The following is a 23040-nucleotide window of genomic DNA, read 5'->3' as shown; positions in this document are numbered from 1 at the left end:
TTGGTTACAAATGCACTATTTTATTTATAACTAGTATTTTCTGTTCTCCATAGATAATAAATTATGTAAAGGAGGACAGCTTTGTCTGTGGCTTGGTTTATCCAGTTTGATTAGTTATATAAATGTTTCACTCCGCTCTCTAGTAGTTGCTGTTCAGTTGCTGTGATTCCCAGTAATATAGAACACTCATAAGTGTCATTTCAGAAGTAACTAAAGGTTTGATCTAATTGGAATTTATAATGCATTGCAGAGGAAAACAGTGCTGCTGTATTTATTTGCTGTAGTTGTGAAGCTTGGGGTGGGGGGTAGGATTTATAACAAAATAATTGTGGAAAACTGTCAACTCATTCATTATGCATACAAAAAATACTAACAACAAAATAATAACAATCATACTGGAGACTTTAACTTCTAAGAGGAAAAACAATGTATTTTATTACACGTTAATTTCTTTTTTCGTCCACAAAATTAAATTCCTGACTTATGTTGTTACCAGTTCTACAATAATGGTGGAAAATATGTAACTATACATAAAATACATAAAAATAGTTATCTTAGGTGGGTTTTTTTTTAAGAGGATTAACTATCTGCGAATTGGTTCTTAGAAATTTTTATTTTATAAAAGAGAATGTGGAAAGCCAAGATTTAAAACTGTAAAGGTGAAGACAGGACTCAGGGGAAGCACATTAAAATTGAAAGGTAAACTAGGATCTATGAGGCTGTGGTAGTGGGCCAAGGTGTAAGTAACATAGCTTTGCAATCTAATTTTGGATAACTTCAAAACTAGTTGTCTTGCTTGTGAAGTAGTGCTGTTTTAATCTAAATCTTGACTATATGTAAATCCTTCTGAAGTAACTGAAAGCAGCTTCAGTCTTCATTTTTCAGGATACTCTTCAGCCCCATTAGTCTTCAATTTCTTGTAATTCATATGATTTCGTTCATTAGAAGAGATTTTGGAGAACGTATTCTAGTGATGTAAGCTGTACATTACCATGTGAGTTTTGTAATTGGAAAAGGTGAACGTGACCTTGTTGGATAACCTCATTACTAACCTGATTAGTGTGCCAATACTTTTTAGTTTGGAAGGTTAAATTAAACACTGAGAGAAATCAGAAGAGCTTAAGGAAATAGACATGAGTTACTTGAGCTTCAGTTTTAAAACTGTTAACCTTTTTAAATATCTTTTTTAAAATACAAGACTTCAGTCACTGCAGCTCAAAACTATTTTTGGTGAGGGAAATCTTAAATATTTAGTCATTAATTGGCTTTTAAACAGGTTTTTTTTTGCTTGATATAGTAGGCAAAACTGACTACATTAGAATGATAACTGCAGAATTGTAAGCTGGAAAACAAAATACCATGAAAATGTTAGATTAAATAGTTTCAATTTATTTTTGTGGAAAGATAGCTTAATGTCACCTGTTTACCTGGCAGTAATTGCAAGTAATTACAGTAATATTCCTAAGCTATGCTTTCTGCTTTTAGAATTACGCAGTCTGAGGATAAGGTCATTTCCAGAAGTCTGTGTTGTACAGTTAGCGAATGTAAAAGACAAACTATAAAAGATGCAAATTTTGGTTGGAAGAGTTTATTTAAGATAAAATGTATTTAATTTTAATTTCAGTTGTAGTTCGAAGTGCAACAGCTACAATTGTGAAACTTCCAAATGTATTTTTATGAAGCTGTCCACAGAGATAAAACTTCTAAAAAAAAATACATTATGTAAATAAGAAAGACCTTTCTGTCCTGACTGTTCTTTTATAGACTGATAATTTTCTACGGATCACTGGTAACTTAAAGTAGTTCTTTGCCGAAATAAATATTTTAGTGTATTAGTAGTAAAATTATATTTGAAAGTATCCATGTGAAGATTTAGAAACTGAAACATAACTAGATTTAGAAACTGAAATTTGAATTTTGGTATCATTTGCTGTGTTGAGAAAGGGCACTTGGAGTACAAAGTGACAAATACAGTGGAATAATAAAATGATATCATAAAAAAAGTTAAGCATCTTATCACTGATTTCAAATTTAGTCAGAAGTATTGGGGATCATTGATTTCTTGATTGTAGCACAGAGCACGTGTAATGGCTTCTGTGCTTTCACGAGTTTCTGTTATGAGGCTGCTTAGAGGCTGAATACACACACAGCTGCAGTATCTTTTCCTTGAACTAAAGCAGCTTGTAGAATTTAACTTACACTGGGGAGACTAAGTGGTTTGAATCCTCAGATCAAGGGAGAGCAAATATAATTTAGAGATGCTTCTGATCACAGCCCTTTCTTGTTATCTGTGTTATACATGCTGACTGTAGTTTCTAGGCAATTATATATAATATTTCTGGATTAAAAATTTAACAGGTCTGGATTTTTTCACTTACCACTGATGCTTTTTTTTTTTACCTTCTTGAGATACAAATATAAGGGGGTGGAGATGGCGATACTTTCCAAGCGGATACTCAAATTTTGAGAAATTGCTCTTTTTTTTTTTTTTTTTTAATCCTAAACAGATTCTAGAAATCTGCAGTTTATTTTAGTTTGGACATGACTCCTGCACTTCTGAAAATGCATAACATTATTGGCTTCTTATCGAAGCACTAGGACTTTGTTTTTACAGCATGACAAAGCTTAGAAAACACCACTATTGTAAATCAGATTATTTCCCTAAGTACGGAGCTTTAAAACACCCAGAAACAAAGATACAAAGATATTGGTAAAATGTAGCCATGGTGAAACCAAATTGGGTGTTCATAAACCCCACAATGGATGAAAAGGTATAATTGCTTAACAATTGATATGTAGAATTGCCTCTGGGAAATTAATTAAGAATTATTTCTCACTTTCTTAAATATCTTTTCTAGCTTATATTTATCTGATTGACCAAGGATCATTATTATCTGCTTCAACTATAATCTGAAATTACATCCCTACTGAATTGTGAAATCATGTTTTATGAATGAGGATTTACATTTACTTCACAATAATATAGCAATAAAATAAATAAATAGAGCTGCTATTGAATCATGTTCTTTTTGTTGCTTGTAGACTCCAGAGAAGAAACAGTCAGAACCTTCCAGAGGAAGAAAAAGAAAAGCAGACACTCAGAGTGAAAGCAGCCAAGGTAAACTAAAATCTAAATTAATTAAATAGTTACTACATGTATTTAGTCAAATTATAATGCACAGAGTTTTCACTCTTAGCCTTAAAAGATCTGTATTTTTGCTTGCATAAGAAAGGTGTTGCGTTTTGGAAGTTAAATTACATATCCTCTCCCCTCTGCCCTCATTTGTCACTGGAAGGCATGGGCAAGTAAAACCTGAACTGGGCTGATGATTACCTGTAGGAATTGTGCACTAATATGTGTGCAACCTGCAGCTATGATACAACTCAGTACACCTTTTAAGAACTGTAGAAGCTCTTCTCATCTTTGAGTTACCTTTGTGGTTTGTATTTCTTTTCAGTAGGTGAGGTAAGGGGGTAAGGGGGAAAGAGAATTGTGGATTATAATAACTGATTGCTTGTTTTTCAAGTATATTTAAAAATCTAATCTTACTCTTTCTTTTCTATGGATAAGGTAGTTGTCTAAAGGGTTGGGGAAATCAGGATGAGATTGATTTCTGATTTTGTATTTACAAAGCACAGTTTTTGTCAGTCCTCTCTTTGATACAACTTTTGGGTAAGGAATGGTGTAAATTTAACTTCAAAATAAAAAATTCATCAAAAGAGGAGAGGAAATAGTTTTGATAACATCTGTATTAGCTTTTTTTGGTTTCTAACTGAGCTAGGAAATGTCACTTCAGATATCACAGTATCACAGTATGCTAGAGATTGGAAGGGACCTCAAAAGATCATCTAGTCCAATCCCCCTGCCAGAGCAGGAACACCTAGATAAGGTTACACAGGAATGTGTCCAGGTGAGTTTTGAATGTCTCCAGGGAAGGAGACTCCACAACCTCCCTGGGCATCCTGTTCCAGTGTTCCGTCACCCTCACTGAGAAGAAGTTTCTTCTCAAGTTTAAGTGGAACCTCTTGTGTTCCAGTTTGTACCCATTACTCCTTGTCCTATCATTGTTTGCCACTGAGTAGAGCCTGGCTCCATCCTCATGACACTCCCCCTTTATAGATTTATATATACTAATAAGGTCACCCCTCAGTCTCCTCCAAACTATAGAGACCCAGCTCCCTTAGTCTTTCCTCATAAGGGAGATGCTCCACTCCCTTAATCATCTTCGTTGCCCTGCGCTGGACTCTCTCCAGCAGCTCCCTGTCCTTCTTGAACTGAGGGGCTCAGAACTGGACACAATATTCCAGATGGGGTCTCACCAGGGCAGAGTAGAGGGGAAGGAGGACCTCTCTCGACCTACTAACCATCCCCCTTCTAATACACGCCAGGATGCCATTGGCCTTCTTGGCCACAAGGGCACAGTGTGGGCTCCCCTACACTGCTGTAACAAGTCATTCCCCAACCTACACTGGAACCTGGTTCCTGCCCAGATGCAGGACTCTACACTTTCCCTTGTTATGTTTCATCAAGTTATTCCCTGCCCAACTCTCCAGCCTGTCCAGGTCTCGCTGGATGGCAGCACAGCCTTCTGGCGTGTCAGCCACTCCTCCCAGTTTAGTGTCATCAGCAAACTTGCTGATGGTACACTCAATTCCCTCATCTAAATCGTTGATGAATATATTAAATAATACTGGTCCCAGTACTGACCCTTGAGGCACTCCACTAGATACAGGCCTCCAACTAGACTCCCCCCCATAGACTGCAACTCTCTGGCTTCTCTCCTTCAGCCAGTTCACAGTCCACCTCACTACCTGATCATCCAGATGACACTTCCTCAATTTAGCTGTGAGGATGCTGTGGGAGACTGTGTCAAATGCTTTGCTGAAGTCAAGGTAGACCACATCCACCGCTCTGCCATCATCCATCCACCGTGTTATTTCCTCATAAAAGGCTATGAGATTGGTCAAGCATGACTTCCCCTTGGTGAAGCCATGTTGACTGCCCCTCATAACTCTCTTATCCTTGATATGCCTTAAGATGGCACCAAGGATAAGGTGTTCCATCACTTTTCATATCTGGAAGTCTTCATGATGCAACATGCTATTAGTAGAAGAATTATGTAGTTCGACTAAAATTAATTTCTTTGTAAGTGTTGCTTCAGAGACCTGCTTTGTTTGAAGAACTTGAATGAAATTTCCTACTTCCATTGTTCTAGAAGCTTATCCTTCCTGCTACCAATGAAAGTTGAAATTAGAGATTATAGAAATTTTAGGAACTTTTTGTCATAGACAACATTATAATAGTGTCTTATAATTGCTATTTTACCGTCAACCGCAGTGAAATGGAATAGTCTGCATAGCAGTGTTCTCAAGGAGCTAGCCTAGGAAACTGCAGCATATTGGAGCGGTACATACAGGACAGTGGAAGTACAGCAAATACCACTGTTGTTCTTATTTTCAAGAGTTCTCTCTCTTTTATATTGCATACCTAGGATTTTGACTTTGTGATATGCAAAATAAGCCATAACTGTTGACGCAAGGTATCATTTACAGCACAGCCGTAATTGGAAGTGGGATAAAATCAGTGTAAATCTATTCGTAATTGGCTGTGCCAAAATATTTTTATATATTTCTTCAGTGTGGAGTTCTGTAACATGATATAGAATAGATTTTTCTATACTAAAAGGGAATGCAGTCTTGTCTTCATTTATCTGTGTGAAAGCAAATTTTAATTTGATAAAGTGATATATGAGAATTAAGCATGAAGACAGAAATGCAGAATTACAGAGTAGGTAAAGAACTGGCTGAAGGACAGTAGCAGCAATATGAACACTAACAGGGCAACTACTGGAGGAGTCATGTGTGTGCTGTTCTAAGTGCTTGAATTATCCAGGTGTTCCTGCTCCGGCAGGGGGATTGGACTAGATGATCTTTCGAGGTCCCTTCCAATCTCTAGCATACTGTGATACTGTGTGTGTGTAATTGTTTACCTAAATATTTCTGTTAAAAGTCTTGACACAAAATGGGCTGCCAAATACTTCTGTTTCTTTGTGATATTTCTTAGTGACACAAAGTTAGCAGCAGTGCCAGCATACTGGACTAGAAAGAATTCTTTAGAGCTGAAACTACAGAAGTGTTTTGAAATCTTTACTAAATAGTCCAAAATTACTTTTTTGGACCTATGTCTGATGATTTAATTCATCAAAACATTTTTTTTTTTCTATAAAGGAAAAAGCTTTGAACAATAGTCTGTATATCCTAACAAGTAGTCTCACCTATACAAGAGACAGCCTTAAGATTTATCAGTCATCTTAGGGCCAAATAGATGAAAGCATTTATGCCACTGGGTAAAAGCATTGGTGCAATCTCTGGAATGCCACATATAGGTAATTGAAAAAAGATTCATTCACATTGATGCTCCTCAAGTCTCAATACTGATTAAGATAAAAGAAATTCTACTCTCTCATTCAGCTCTTTTATCTCCCAAGTTAACCCTGAGAGTTAATCAATTCATGATCAGGTTGGGGGGAATGTAAGTACTTGTCATCCTCCATGCCCTCACTGTTAACTGGCACTTGGGCTGGACATTTGGGCACAGGGACTCACCTGGATCATATAATGTTAGTAAACTCGGATAATTTGGTATTTTGGAAGTTAAGGAACTTTGAGATAGTGCTTAAAAAGGGGAAGGACTTGAAGCTAAAGGTTTGATCTGTAGGATGAGAGATGAGTTTCCTTTTATCTGGAAGAGGTCTAAGCTTACTGCTGAATCTGTGTTAATCTGGTTTAGGAATTGAAGTGTGACTTAATTTCTGATTTCTCAATGAATGGAATATGCAAATATCTTTGTTGTGGCAAATGCCTTAATTATCTACATAAGGAGATCAAATAGTAGCACATCAAAGAAAACCAATTAACAAGTGGTAAGACTTGCTATAATTACATTATAGGTAAAAATGTAAGACACATCTATAAGTATTTAATTCTAACATGCATTGATATATTTTTTTCAGGAAAGAATATTGGGGGACGTGGTCACAAGATTAGCGACTATTTTGAGGTAAGGCTTTTGTGTGTTTGTAAAACTTTCTTGAGCTTTAAAATGTACTTTTAGCACTTTTTTATGTTAAAAGGATTTTTGTTTGTAATGGAGAAGCCTCTTGAGAGAATGGTTTCTTTTCTTTATGTATGTTTGCAAGTATTAAACATTAAAGTAGAGATGCACTGTCTCTTGTTGCAACCTGAGCTAAAAAACAAAAAACATTTTCTTTCATGCTTTTTTTAAATTGCCAGATACCGCACTACTAAAAGTAGTACAATCTGATTTACAAGTCTTGTGTACACATGAGCTGTATCATTCAGTAGATGTTTAACGTATTTTGATAATAAGATTGACTAATTGGAGTGCTCCGTCTTCTCTGCAGTACCAAGGTGGAAACGGCTCTAGTCCAGTGCGAGGCGTACCTCCTGCAATCCGATCTCCTCAGAATTCACATTCCGCTCCTTCTTCTGTAAGTCTGTGAATTTCTTAACTGCTGGAGAAACTTCGATAGTCTAAAAGTAGCATAATTGAAAATAATTATATTCAGCGGAAGAGTTTTGAAAGTAGGGAATCCTGGGAAGATGTTCATTACTTCAATGGGAAAAAAAAAGATCAAATTAAATATTAAAACTTAAATTTTCTGTTAATGCTAAGACTTTTTTTCTAAAACATCATTTTTAAATTCAAAGTAATTATGTAAAATATTGAATAAATGTTAAAATGCTCTAATGACACCTATTTAGAAACTTCATACAAAGGGGACGATTTTTGTTACTTATGAAGAAACTAGACCCCTAACTTGGGACTTTAAAAGCTCAGTTTTTGATAAATTGTAAGTTTTTTAGTAACTGGCACCTGATTTGCCTGTATCCTTTTAAACTTCTCTTCACTTTTTATGCTAATTAATTGTTTTCTTCCTCATATGCACAATTGCAGTGTTATGCATATCCACATGTGATTCTAGATTGCCAAACAGATTCTGCCAGTTACAAAAGGGATTTGTTTTCTCTGCTGGTAGACCTCAGCTTTTGTGTCACATACTTTCAACTTAAAGCATCATCTTATTCTTGCTAGCAGTATGGAGTGTAATACAGAATGTAGAATTTGGCTTGAAGACGGTCTTATTCACACAAACTGGTGGATTTTGGAAAGTTTTATTAACAGGATTTGTGTCATGATCAACACTAGCTTCCCCTTTGTGGTTCTCCCATGGAAAATAACCACTCCAAAAATAACTCACATTATTTTTGGGTTGTGAAAGCTTAGAATCAGAAAAATAAGTCTGTGTAAGTCTAACATCACCTTATGTTAGTCTTGTATTGTTTTAAATCTTTCGGTCTGTTTCCCAAAAGTGACAATCTTTAGTTTTCTCAGAGAATATATTGCATCCTTTCTCAACTACAAGTGATGTATTACAGCGTAGTGATAGCTCTCAGTGCAGTACTCCAAGTAGTATTTTCTTTAATAAGGATACCTTATTTCTTTATTCTATCTGATTTTCTTGCCATGAGTTGTAAACAAGGCTGTGTTCATAATTATTACAATTCTATCTAAAATACTTTGTTCTCATATATTCCAGGTTCGACAGAATAGTCCTTCTCCTACTTCATTAGCTTTTGGGGACCACCCTGTCACACAACCAAAGCAGTTATCTTTTAAAATTACTCAGGTAACTATTTTTGAGTAGAGCTGTCCTGTATCACTTCAGACTGTGGAAAAAAACTGATACATTTCTTTGTCAGCTTCTTCTGAACTCTTAAAGGCTTTCAAAAGCTTTGCTTTTTACAGTCCACCAAAGCATTTCTCTGTTAAGTTCAGCAGTTCATAATTTAAATCTCTGATTAGTTTTGTATTCTGCACTTGCTCTGCTGCCAGTGTTGCACTCCATGAGTAGTTAGATGACCATGTCATTGGAAGGCTTTTACTCAAGCATTGTGTGATCTCAGTAGAGACTGCTCTTTCAGGCAGTATTTGAAGTGACAGCTGCTGTTGTCATATTGCATTTAAAATATGACATTGAAGAAGAAAAATGAGTTGCTGATCAGAATGATCAAGATATAGTTCTGTCATGAGTTTTAAAAGCCAAAAGCAACTGTTTTATCCTCTCTGTCATTTATGACATGATCTAGTCTATCTTTCACAAGTTAGTCAGAAAAGTCTACTTCACATGTTGACCAGATAGAGAGAATTTAAAGCAATTAGCTGACACTTACATTTGTGCCCTGTTTTATATGCTTTTTTGTGAACAATAACTTTTCCATTAGTGGTGAAATCTTTTAACACTGTTGGTGGTTTGTCGTGACAGTTCACAGTCATACTCATGAAGAGGGAAAGCAGTTTTGATTAAGAGCCGTCTATGTCACTTTCAAAACACATGAAAATAAGATGTGCTGGTCTTGTTAAATGTTTTAAAGCAGTTTATTTCTCTGCATAACAAGCATGAGAAAAATAATGCTGTAATTGTTAAAGGAAAGGATAAATATTTCAAAATGTTCTTTTTAGACTGATCTCACAATGCTGAAATTAGCTGCACTAGAAAGTAATAAAAGTCAAGACTTGGAAAAGAAAGAAGGTCGTATAGATGACTTACTCAGGGTAAGTGTTAGACATGGGGTAAAGATATTTATTCAGAACAACAGACAGTCAATCTGAGGCAAATGTTTTAAGTGTTTGAATAACCTTGGATTTAAAAATTACCCTTGACTTACCTAAATTAAAAGGTGAAATGAGTTTTTAATTTTGTATTGGAGTTTGGGTTTGTTTGGGTTTTTTTTTCCCCGAAAATCCAAGAAGTCTGTCAAATGAAATGCATAAGGGTTTGGTTTGGTTTTGTTTTTTTAATGCTTCTGTGCTACAGCTTGTTAATGATTAAATATTTTTGCAGACTTTCTGAAGGTACAAAGAAAACTGCTGCTGTATTGCAGGCAGTTGATTAATTCCTTAAGTTCATAATACAGTTTCACAAAACAGGCAGTGGTTTTGTTGTCCTAATTGTGAATAGCAGTTATCAGTGGGACAGAAAAAAAAATGAATGCTTATGCTCTTGAAAGAAGTGTTAGGCAATACACAGAAATATGAAATAAAAAACACTATTCACAACTTATAGCCTATTTAGTGCTAACGAGTAAACAAGTATACACGTATTAACCTGTTCATGTAGGTTTTTCTAGCACATGTTCAACAGTATGGAATAGACAAGCCTAACCTTAAAAAAAAAAAAAAAAATCAGTAGTTTTAAACAAAATAATATTGCTGTGCTTTTTAAGGTAACAATTTAAATATAATTGGAACGTAGGGAACTTATTTAACTTCCTACTCAGATAATTGAAACTTTCATCATTGTGAACTTCTTGTTTCCTTTTTAAAAGTTAGGATTTCACATGACTTCAGCAGTCAGGTGTAAAGGATCCAGAGCTAAAATTAAACTTTCAGTTTAACAGTGGAGGACTAGAAATGTGATCAGTACAATGCTTTTGCGTATTATCTATATGTTGAGTGATCTGTGATAGAGACTGCAGCTCAGTGTAAAGGAAATAAAAAAGGAAGCAAGGCATCCTTCTACAAGTTGGGATAGATCTGTTAAATGAGGTTTTTGCATATATATTGATTTTATATATATGTATTATGTTTATGCATGTTCCTTCAGTCATGTGAAGATAAATGTTTATTTTCTATGACAGCTGATTTTAAAAAAAACAGTTTTTCCATATATCTTTTTGTATTTTGTATGTATGTGTTAGGCTAACTGTGATCTTAGAAGACAAATAGATGAACAACAAAAACTACTTGAAAAATATAAAGAAAGATTAAACAAATGTATTTCAATGAGCAAGAAGCTTCTTATTGAAAAGGTAAGTTTACTGCTTTTAAAATCTTTGATTAAAAACTGAAGCACTCCATTATAATTCCTTCATTTTCTCTTCTTCACATTAGTCTCTGATTCTGAAACTTTGTGTGCATGGTCTCTATCTGGCAATAAGGGTTTTTATAAGCCTAAATAGGCAGAATAAAATATTGAGCCTTTCTTTTCAGGTTGTGGAAAATGTGCCTCTTTTAATTGAAGGAGGGTTTTCCCCAAGTAATTCCGATCTAAGAAAGCAAAAATGATAAGAATTTAGCATGTGGCAAATTATCTGGACAACCTGTCAGAATAAGATTACAGTGGATGAAAATAATTCTGAATATAATTTGTTGTAGAGAGGAGACAGATAAAATCTCTTTGAGAGACACTTAAGTGGCTGAGATAATTTTTCACGTACAATGATTAAATGCTATGTTAGCTCTGAATTAATGGAAGCAAGGAAATGAAGGTGACCATTTACATTCATACTCCTGTGAAATAAATGTTTATTCCAAGTCTAATGCCAGTTACATTTAAGCCAGCACCGATTTCTTAGAAGGTAAGGATGTTTGTTTAACTCCCTGTTCTTCAAAATAAAATAAAAAAATAACAAAAAGTGAAAGAAAAATCAGTTTATTAAAATCAGGATACAAAAAAGTTTAATGTAAGCAGCCAGGTCTCTTCCCTAACACTAACAGATACTGCTGTCAGATACAAGGCCACAAACTGGTCTGCTGGAGGAACAGGGGGAATTTCCTCACTAGCAGGCCATAAATAAATTATTGCAGTCCTTTTTAAGTTCCAGTATGAGGGGAATGCAGGGAAAAGAAGCATCAGATCTGATCAGCATGATGGTAGGTGAGCAGCTTTTAACTGAGGTATTGAAATAGGCCATATTTCATGAAAGGTCATACAGGTGCCCTTTTCAGTCTAGAAATCTGTTTGCACAAAGATCCTCACTCACTTCAATTTCTTCTCATTTTTTCCTTTCTTTTTGTGTGAGTGCGTGTGTAATTTTGGGCCATAGACATTTATGAGGAAGCAAGTGTTTGTAACAATTAAAGGAGCTTCTGTCCATCAGCAGTGCTCTTAGTGCTCCCTCTTCTTGTGCTGAAGCAGACTAGGCAGACTGAGTTATCTATTACATCCCAAGGATGCTTGTGGTAGTAGTGACTGGTTCTGAAAAGGGCATCTGCTTCTGTTACTGCAGGTTAAGTCTACCTGCAGTGCATTTCTACATAGAGGCTCCTGAACTCACTCGATTTGGTACAGGTGATAACATAGATGCTCTGTCAAGGGACTTTCCAGGTTAAGTGTAGTAAGTGCAGTCTTTGTGTTACCTGATCAGGCTCAATTAGTATGATAGACATGTACAGACATACTTTTAATGTACAGTGCTGATGCTCTAGCTGTTTTGCTGTACTTGCAAGTAAAATATTTTGTTAATTATAAAGAACAGCGAACTTCATAGAAAAACTGAGTCAAACTCAGGTTATTCTTTTTGTTGGCACAAATCACCATTGGTACCAGTTCTGACAACTGCCAACTTTAGACCTTCTACAGAAATAAGAATAAATTAAATAAAGTAATAAAAGGTATTTTTATCTACTCTCCTTTTATCCCACCCTTAGAAACTTGCTTGAGGGGAAGAAGTGTTTTACTGGCTTTTTGAACACTTTATATTGCCACATATGAATTTTCTTTTTGTTGTTTTCTTAGAGCACACAGGAAAAGCTGGCAAGCAGAGAGAAGAGCATGCAAGACAGATTACGCCTGGGGCATTTTACAACAGTTCGTCATGGTGCTTCGTTTACTGAACAGTGGACAGATGGCTTTGCATTTCAAAATCTTGTGAAGTTAGTCCATGCTATGTTCTTAAGATTCTCACTAATTGTTAGTTCCCTCTAGTGGATTTTTTTTTATTACTAAGGTTCTAGGATTGGAGCAGCTTTTCATATGTTGTATTTTGCTTTGCCTTTTGCAGACTGAGAATACAGTGCAGAACTATGGAGTACTAAGCTGGGTTCCCTTGAAAGACAGCTTTGTTTCACTCGATTTTTAACTATCCTTAGAAAAGCATGAGTGTACTAAATGCGCAGCACATGATTATTCCGCTGAGCTGGTAGAAAGAGCTATAAAACTAAATTGGTGGTTTTTCAGGCGGCTAACTGTGTATCACTGGTGATCATTGGGGCATATGAGGTCTGTGAAGTTCTCACTAGTCACATAGGTGTTGCCTGTGCATCCATCACTCTAGCAGCTTTTTCAGGCATCCTGCTCCTCAGTGCCATGAAGAAGGAGTGACAAATCTGGCAGCCTCAGGTGTGGTCTAGTGCAAGTGGATGGGGAAGAGCAGCCACCTGGAAAAGAGCTGCTGCAACAGGCATTTCAGCAGAGATGGAGCCAAGGAAAAGGGCTCTAGGAGAACATTGGGATTATGGTGAAATAATTTATCAAGGCCTAAAAAGGTGTTCTTCAGTAACAAGTCTGATTCAGTCTTTGGAGATGTATATAGATGTATGTGTATATATAGATATATATAAAAATATAAAAGTAAGACAGCAAGATTTTCGTTTTCAAAGGGCATTGCATAGTCTTAACATTATATGATTGCCTAGGGCATTGTTTTTTGTTGTTTTTTTTAAGAGTCTTAAAAACTATCTGTATACCTGTTTTGCATAAGACCTGTGATTTTTTTACCATACAACCAAGATGATGATTTATTTGGGATTGATCAGATAAAATGAAGTATTTGGCCTAAAAATCAAGTACGCTCTATTACATTTCTTTTGGTGGCATAAAAGGAGGTATCTACCAGCTCAGATACTTTTGTTTTTTTCTAATACAGAAATCATGTGTAACACTTAAAAACAAAATAACCCCCAACAACAACAAAAAACCCAACAACACATTTCAAAATTAAATTGTGCCAAAACTAGCAAAATTTTTCCACCTCATGAAGAGCATTGATGTTTGTTTTCCTTGGAAATATTTTCATATGTGCAGTAAATGTTCTATAAATTTCTTTATGGTTTATCAGTTGCAAAGGTAGTTCTTTAAAAAGTGCAAAATGCTGAACCTTTAATAAAGTTTTTTTTGGGGTTTACAGGCAGCAAGAATGGGTGAATCAACAAAGGGAAGACATTGAAAGGCAAAGAAAGCTCCTGGCCAAGCGAAAGCCTCCAACTACAAATAATTCTCAGGCACCATCTGCCAATTCTGAACCCAAGCAGAGGAAAAATAAAGCTGTGAATGGGGCAGAAAACGATCCCTTTGTTAGACCCAATTTACCACAGCTGTAAGTTTAACATTTCAATCAGTCTTTTACATAAATTCTCAGATATTGTCTGTGTGAGTTCTATTCAAATAACAGCATAAAAAGACACTCGGTATATTCAGCAGCTATATTCTCACTGAGGACTTGCTGATGTTAGGGAAATTTGCACCACTGCCTATGAAGATGTCGCACAATCACCCAATTTATTTTTGGTAAAGTCATCAGAGAAAGGCCCATTCTGTGTTTATGCAATGTTTCTTCTGTTTTCCTGATCTAGAAGAGTCCTTATTATATGGTTTCCTACTCTTGCAGTGTCATTGATACCTATTGAACTTTCTTTGATCCACATTGGTTTAGGAGCCTCTTCTTTAGTTAGAGATCATTTCATTTTTCATATAAGAGACTTTAGCTGACAACAAAAGCTTTTTTCAGCCTTCAGTGTTTGAAGACATGTGTCTACAAACAAATGGAAAAGAACGTTCTTTTCCCCTTCTGAATGCTAGATCTTGAGAGCAACTGTCAGAAGGTACTGATCCCACCTCACATATTGACAATGTGGGGTTTTTTCCATTTAAAAATAAAAATTGAGAGCTATCAAAAAATTCTCCATTTTTTCAAGTGATTTTTTTTTTTTTTGTGCAGACAGAAATGGCATAATTCAAGGCACAGACAGATGTGTTCTTGACATCTAATTTGAGTATTTTAAGAAGTTGCTGCTTGGAGATACTAGTTATTGTCCGTGATGCTAAGAAGCTGCAGCTGATAGCGTGTCTGTTCCTAGTCAGCTTAAATAAAAAGGAAATAACTAGGGTTAAAAAACTGACAAATTAATCTGTGTTACTTTGCAGAAGTAGGGTACATGTGTTGAACACAGTCATCTGTCACCTTTTACTTGTGGAGGTAGTAATTTATACCTCTGGGGATGGCGGGTAAATAAATTACTCTGGTTAGATCTGAAAAATAAATACATTTGAACAGTCAGTTTGAGGACAGCTGCATATATTTTGCATAATGCATCATTCTTAAAGTTCTCATTGTGAAATTGGCTGTGACAAAAATATCATTAAAATACTGTAGTAAGGCTGGAAATGTAAACAAATCCGGATTAGTGTTACGTGTGTGTTTTGGTAGAGAGGTGAAGAGTTATCACTCAAATTGTTTCTTTAGTAGTAATTAGTGCCTACATTAGTACTTCTGAATAGTATGGTAAAGATTACTGTCATGTTAAAAATACCTTTTTGTTTGAATGCAATACCTCTTATTAACGGTAACATGTAAGTAGTGGAAAGATCTGAAACAGAACTTTTAATTTGACAGCCTTTGGCCATGTCTTCATTCATGTTAAATTTTCTATAATCTCATTGCTGCTTTAGGAGATGACAAAATACGCATTTGGGAAAAAAATACAGAAGACATGTTCTAATTGTTAAGTAGGACAAGATTAATTCCTGATAATAGACCTCTGAATATTTTCTGGTGTTGGGCAGTTTTAAATAATTTCCAAATGACTAAAAAATTCGGCTTAACCAGTTCCATGTTAAGGGGCACATGAAAATGCTTGCTGCTCATGGAGCTGCTGTGAGAACTATCAGAATTGCCCTTTTGTATCTAATGCTAGCATAAATGTAAGCTGTTACTGAATCAAAGCTGGTATGCCTTTAAGCTTCCTAATTTGAACATTATATAATCTAGATAGAGGTTGCTTGCCTAAGTGATAAGCTTATAAGTTCTGTTTGAGATCTTTGAGAAGGTCTCTGATGTGGCCAAGATCACAGAATTGTTTAGCTGCATCATGCTCTTAGGCCTTTACTTGGAAGGGTTTTTTAAATGTTTGTATTTAGGGTTCATTACAATTTTGTATAGTAGTATGTGATGACTCGTGTATTTTCATAAAACAATAATTGTGCACTTCCATTTTAGAGTAGATTTTTCATCCCTCCTATTACATTGTGCTTATCACTGTTCTGTGTTACTTTGAAAGTCGTCATATTAATTAGTAGAGCCAAAAGGAAAGGGTTTTTTTTATATAAGGCATGGGGAAATGCAGAGCTGCTTGAGATTGATGAAGTAAACCAGCAGTAAATTAGTACAATGTATATGCAAGTGATTAGGCAGATCTTTTTGAAATAAACAACTTGCTAGCAGTTGTTAGCAACAAGTGTCTCTGCTACTGAGTTGTTTGTCTTAGAAAATGTTTCCAGCTGCAGGTATTGACAAGACAAAATGATCTGTAGCTTTGTAACAAGCAGTATTATTGAAGCCCTTTCTGAAAACAGGTGAAATGGATTGAAGGTGTTGCCTGAGGCATTCTTAGTAAGAGCATTGTTGTCGTTTTGCTGAATATATTATGGTCTCTGGTAGGAATTTAAAAGCAAAATATTTGCACTGAAGTTGCTAGTGTAAAAGTGGCCATCTGCCAGTGTTCTATGAGTGAATGGTGGGTTTGGTGTTTAAATAACATGCAACAGATGAGTCTAAACATTGTCCTGGTTTTCCATCATTCTTTCCATTTTTTGTGGCCCAAACCAAAACTAAAAACTAGTTTTGGTTTTGAGAGATCTCTGTTCTACTGAGCAGAGTAATTTTATTAGTCTTACATGAAAGAAATAAATTGAAATATATTTAAAGAAAAATACCCAAACAAACAACAAACCCCCCTCCCCCCCCAAAAAAAAACAAACAAAACCCCCACAAAATAAAACAAAAAACCCAGACCTAGACATTTATTTGAAGTAGGGGTTACTGCCTTAGCCCTGGAAAAATCTGTTTGGGAACTCTATTCCAAATTTTTTTGAGACTTGAGAGATTAAAATGCTAGTCCTTGCTTTTTGGAAGCAGTTCTTATCTCACTAGACAATTATTTCTAGGAGTAATGTTTTATTTAGTTTAGGTGGGTTTAGTCCTTTCTGTGCAGCTTCAGCCATGTCACTCGTATTTACTTCACAGTCGCCTCTACTTCCCAGTTCCTCTGTTGGAGTCTGCATGCGTCCTTTCCTTGTCCCTGCATGCAATTTGGAATAGGGGAGCAGAGGGAGCTGGCAGTTTGTTACTGTAGCTGAAAAAATGCATCATTTAGAGGGAGCATTCTGTTCTGTATGGAACAAATAAAAATATTTTCAGAAACTTTTTCAGGCTGAAGTGCCAACAATGTGTCTGGGCTTTACAGGACAAGCAAATTCCTCCTTTCCTGAGGCAGTCTCTTTCTAAGGCTAACATAGAAACAATGGGTGAAAAGACCTCATGGAAGGCTTTGTCTTGGTCAGTGTCAGCCTGTCCTTGCAGAAATTCAAGGAACTTGCGTGAGAATAAGGCTGGACCAAGAGGCCACAAAAGGGGCACTTCAGAGATTGTAGCAAAAAACTTATACTGGATGTGTGTATGGTTGTTTGGGGCATGGCTGCACTTGTGTATCCATGATGATTTTTCAACTGGAAAAAGGAGGGAGTAGAGATGGTTGTAAATGTGCCAGGCTTGATTGTCATGAAAACCAAGGAGCTGAAGGCTGTTTTGTTGGGTTGTTTGTTTTGTCTGTGCCCTGTAATAACAGTGTTTTGATCATAGCATGGTTTGGGTTGGAAAGGACCTTAAGATCATCTAGTTCTAGCCCCCTGCCATGGGTAGGGACACCTCACACTAGACTGTGTTGCCCAAGGCTCTGTCCAGCCTGGCCTTTGAGCACTGCCAGGGATGGAGCATTTATCAGTTCTTTGGGCAACCTGTTCCAGTGCCTCATCGCCTTCACAGTGAAGAACTTCTTCCTTATATCTAGCCTGAACTTCCTCTGTTTAAACCCCTTCTGCCTTTTCCTGTTGCTACAGTCTCTGATGAAGAGAAGGTTTTGTCTGAACATGTAAGGAAGAAGTGCAGAGAAGACTGGTTATGTCTACCCATGCATAATATGTCAAGGCCTTTGCAATTTGGCTTTAACACTGTTAAACAACTGAAAAGCCTATTTTTGCTAATTAAAAAAAAAGTGTTTCAGGCCAGGAAAGCTGGCCTTTCAATGACAAGTGGAGGTGGCACACTGTGGCCCTACATGTCACTGGAAAATTACACTACATGCACAAGTATGTCCAGTGCTTTTTGGTGAATTTTAGGAATCCATTGCATATGTATGATAGCTTGTTTGGCTGTAGACAGTTAAAATCAGCATTTATTGCACTGTAATTTTGAGCAGAAAAGATCACGGTCAGGACCAGATTGTTACCAGATTAATTCGTGCAACCTGCTCACAGCTGCCTTTCTTTCCTGGTGCTCCTCAGGTTAGCCTCAAGCCTGGCTATCCAGCTAAAGTTCACTAGGTTCATTGGCAGCAGCCTGTTTCTGTCCAGTGTCCCGCACCTGTGCTCCTCAACCGTTCTTCCTCTACATCCAACACCTGTGTGTCTCAGGTGATAGAGGAACAACCCCTTCTGTGAGAAAGGATGGTCTGATAGGTGACTTGTGTTCTCAGAAGGTGCCTCCAGCTTGCCACTGTTCTGCAAAAGGTGTAGGAACGTGCAGGTGGGAAGCAATGTGCTGATGGTAAGCAGTCTCTAGGCTGGTTGTGTTCATCCTGTGCAGTGGGGTGGTGGCCCTTGGCCAGAAAGCAGACAGCATGCACAGTGTTGCTCTTTTACTGCTGGTTGTTGTGTGCTATTTTAATAATAGGCATATGAAGTCCAGTATATTTATAGATAAAAAGCAGAAAACTCCTAAAAAGAGTAAATGTTTATGAATATGAGGGAATAAAGTTTTGTTTTTCGTAAGTAAACAAACAAAATCCAAAAACTGTGTCTGCAGTTCAGCATTTTATATGCCTTCTCCAAAGTGTGGTGGTCAGTAACAACAGTTTCAAATTGCTGTGAATCATGCTGTGCCTCTAATAGAGTTAGATTTGTAAGGAAATAGAAAATGGAAAACAGTCATTTATTGGGATATAGCATGGAAACATGGAAAGAGTGACTTTGCATCTTAATGTTTTCAATATGACCTCTCTGTTGTGCTGTATGCTCAAGGGGGCTATTTAAGAACTTTTTGGAAGGCAGGGCTTGCTAAAGCTGTCTAGGCACTTTGTCATGATTCTGTGTAGATAACTGAGGTTTTATTAAAAGGACCACATTTTCTTTATTATGTTAGTTTTCCAAGGGAGCCTTGGTTTTAGGGCTCTCAGTATTCATTGAAAATTCTAGAAGGTCATATCATAAACTTTGTATTCAATGTCTTTTCTTCCTAAGAAAGACAAATGTTACTATCTGCATTTCTGGAAATTCAGAAGCGTGTAATTTATACTGCAGACAGGAATCTGGAAAGAATAATATTCAAACTCATATACATTGGCATTGATCCTTTGCCTTTTGATTGAGAACTTAATCCATGTTAGAGTAGCTCACTGTTTGAGTAGAAGTATTGAAAAAGTGACAGGGATGCTGCTGTGTGTTGCTTCACGTGATCTTGATATTCTCTTCGGTACGTCTAGCAGATGTATTAGAGCAGGAATTACAACATTGCTTTCTTGGGTTTCTTGCTGTTGTTCACACTGTACAGGGAATGCATTGCCAGCTTTCCTAGGTATTGAGACACCCCATTTCATATTTGCTTTAATGCCTCTTCTTTTAAGACGTGGCGTAAACTGTCTAAACCCAGGAAGAGAGTATAAACATTTGGTTCCAAAATCTGGTACTAAGGGACCTTTTGCCTTTCTTGGAGAGGCAAATTTTCTCACTGTGACACCTTCAGAGTGTTTGGGGATGTTTGCTGACTGGACTACAAGGCTGCTTTTCATTCCCACAGGAAAAAAAGATGCAGGGTAACTTTGCAGGATGCTTTTTGAAAGAAGTGATTGCTTCCTTCCCAGATACTGACAGGGTGTGGTGATGGGTGCTTTTGTCACCTGATCTGAAAGGCTTCTGTACATTATAGACCAGAAGGTTAATGAACTAATCAGTCTTGTGAAGCTGTTTCTTGGAAATTTAGATGCTGTAGTAAAAAAGAATCCAGCAATTTCACTAATATTAATGGAGAATATCTGATCAATGAAATCTTCTGTCCTGGCCAAGTCAGGGAAGGGGCAGCAAAATTCAGTATTTATGAAATCAGGAGTAGGAAAGGACTCTGTGAAAGCTTCAGAACAAGCAGGTTTTATCCTCAAAAGAGTCACTCCTTTTACTAACAACTTTTGACACCAAATTAATACAGGGTTTAGAATTCCAGAAACTATGGTGAACTTCATCCAGATTTAAGAGGGAGAAAGAAGTCTTGCAGTTAATTAGAATTCTGCAAATTTTGCCAAAGTTGGCGTTTGCTGTGAGAGGAGTTTGAATCAGTATCCCTCACCGTTGGGGAAACTAATGATGATTCTCAAGGCACTCTCATTCTTTAGACTTGCAATATAAAAAGTATGTATAGCCCTCTAAACACTTTGTGTAACTTACCTTCCAGTTGATAATTTAACTCCCTAAATGAACATTGTGAAAATGTATTATGCTATTAGTTTTAATTTGGCATCATGCAAGAAATAATGGATCTAGGCAAAACGACAAAATGTTTGTTAGTAAGGATTTGTATGAATCCTTTCTGTGAGGCCATACCTCTTTCTCCTTCCCCATCCCTTGCTCCCCTTCATCCTACGCATATGGTTTCTTTTCTGGAACTTGAAGTCTCTTTGGTTTCTTTTCTTTGGTAGTTTGTCTCCCGTGTCTATTTTGTTTATTTGCCAGATGGACACTGCATACAGTTCACGGGTTTCTTAGCTGCAAATCCATATGAACGGTCTAAATCTTCTGGATGATAACTGACTTTGTGTCCTAGCAAGTCTACAGACACTGCTGAATTAATTGTAGCCAGGAATCTTTTTTCAAAGGAAGACAGAAAGAGACCAAGAAGAGTCGCATTCTGATTCCAAACTGAATTTGTGGTCTCATGCAAAATGCGGTGTTAATGAACTTGGAATGTGTGGGTTTGCAGTGTGTTCTTTAAATCACGGATCAAAAATCCAGTGTTATCAGTCTTGTCTAGTTGTTTTCTGGATCTCCATCCTTTGGTTCATTAAGATTTGAGAACCAAGCAGTGGAGTAGCATCAGCTAAAATACTGGGATGGTGATATGATTCAGTATGCATCCAGATAATCTGAGAGAACAGAAATGGTGCAGTGGGAGAGGCAGTTAATATTCCAGAATACCAAAGACAGAGGCATTCTCCAAGTATTTTTTGATCCTGAAATTACAAACCAGGATGTTCAGATGATTCAAAAATGTATTCCTAGTATCGTGGTAGTAAATAATTAACATAAGATACTGTTTTTACTGTAGTAGTAATTAAGAATGCTGTTGTTTTGTTTGTCATCATATAAAATGATTGTTTGGTTTGTTTATTTAGTTTGACTCTAGCAGAGTATCATGAACAGGAAGAAATTTTCAAGCTTCGATTAGGACATCTCAAAAAGGTATGTATATGGTCTCCCATGCTCCAAACCATAAATACTAGTACTGTCGGGAGAGGGCTTGTTGAGAGCTGACTTATTAGAAAACATAACACTAAAAGCGCTGTACAATTTTATGCCTAATAATGGCTTTACTTCCTTTTGCATTTGTTTGGAGGGGTTTTTTTATGCAACTTGCCATAAGCACTGGGAGTGCAGGGGAGTAGTTGTGAGTCCATCCAGTGCAACACTGTACTGATTCCTTGAATCCTTCTAACAGTGGGAGTAGTGACGATGCCACCAATACTGTTCTTGTTTCAGAACAGAGGAAGTAGAGTTAGCCAAGTTGATATATGGGCTTTTTATGTTAGTTTTTGACCTTTAGAAAGCTCCAGTTTACAAACCATTGCATTTCTGAATGAATATCAAATTTTAGTCATCTACAGCATTCACTTCAGTTTTATCAGAGATACAATTTTCCTACTTTTATGGAAAATCTTTTCTCTGTATCTTAGGTTATTTTTGCAGTCAGGTATTTTACTCAGTTTTTTACTTTTGGAAAAAAAAAAGCAAACAACAAACCAATATTTTTTTCTTGAAGCCCATCATTCTAATAAATGTTTGTAATGAGGTAATTATGATATTAAGAAACTTCAAGGAAAGCTTTGAGTGAAAACAAATGACAGTTGAAGCAGGTAGAAATATCTCAAGTGTGAAAGAAAAGTACCTTTACCTGTTGAGCAGTAGTTCTTGAGGTGTTCAGTCAAAAAAGGTCATAGTGTTTTTCCCCTTGAAATATTGCAAGAGTCTGTTCAGGCCTGTATAAGTCACCTGTTATAAATCCTACTATAATAAACTGAACTGGGTCCCTTTGGAACACTGCTGGTTTTGAAAAATACGACAAGAAAGTACATGAATTTGTGGTAGGGAGTCTGCATATAAAGTTTTTGGCACTAGTGAAGTAGACTGCCCACATGGTTCTTCATGGCTAATGCTTTAGAAATAGCACCAGCTCCACAGGAAGTTCTGTGGGTTTTCTTCCACACTTTAACTTTTTGGAAGTCTAATGGAAATTTCAAGTGACATATGAAGGAAGCTGTTACAAAGTTGTTGAATTTTCTTTTCACTTTGAGCATCAGTGCTGGGGTACTCTCTATAGATGGAACTTGACTAAATGCAGAGCGGAAACAAATGTTATTTCTTAGCAAATCATGCTTGAATATATCTGAAAATAATAATTAAGATATTTTCATTTTAATTCGTATGTGCAATACAGATTTTGTCATTAACTAAGAAAAACAATTTTGTGATCTTCTTTTTACATGGCTATATTTCTTCCCTAGTGCTTTTTTTGCTGGTTACATTATTTTTCTTCTTTCCCTCTGCATATGCTGTTTTGCTGTCTGCTCCTCTTCCTTTTCACTTTCCAGATGCTTTCCTGGTGCTCTTATTTTTGGTGCCCTGTACATGCTGCCATCAC

At 36.5% G+C, this 23040-nt stretch overlaps 1 protein-coding gene across 2 annotated transcripts in view; it reads left to right on the top strand.

Moving 5' to 3' along the window:
* The window catches only part of TLK1 (tousled like kinase 1), a 70058-nt gene that overhangs the window by 31746 nt on the left and 15272 nt on the right, over window positions 1-23040 (top strand). For both annotated transcript variants that reach the window (XM_057423702.1, XM_057423704.1), the window contains exons 4-12: window positions 3043-3118; window positions 7014-7060; window positions 7425-7511; window positions 8622-8711; window positions 9545-9637; window positions 10783-10893; window positions 12603-12739; window positions 13993-14181; window positions 21518-21584. In XM_057423702.1, coding sequence (XP_057279685.1) covers window positions 3043-3118; window positions 7014-7060; window positions 7425-7511; window positions 8622-8711; window positions 9545-9637; window positions 10783-10893; window positions 12603-12739; window positions 13993-14181; window positions 21518-21584 — 897 coding nt within the window. The remainder of the gene's footprint in view (window positions 1-3042; window positions 3119-7013; window positions 7061-7424; window positions 7512-8621; window positions 8712-9544; window positions 9638-10782; window positions 10894-12602; window positions 12740-13992; window positions 14182-21517; window positions 21585-23040) is intronic.

The sequence above is a fragment of the Pezoporus wallicus genome, unplaced genomic scaffold (assembly GCF_028554395.1).
Source record: "Pezoporus wallicus isolate ANWC-B61680 ecotype Strahan unplaced genomic scaffold, APGP_CSIRO_Pwel_v1 contig_1181, whole genome shotgun sequence".
In the NCBI taxonomy this organism is placed as follows: domain Eukaryota; kingdom Metazoa; phylum Chordata; class Aves; order Psittaciformes; family Psittacidae; genus Pezoporus; species Pezoporus wallicus.
This window is presented reverse-complemented; position numbering and strand designations above follow the sequence as displayed.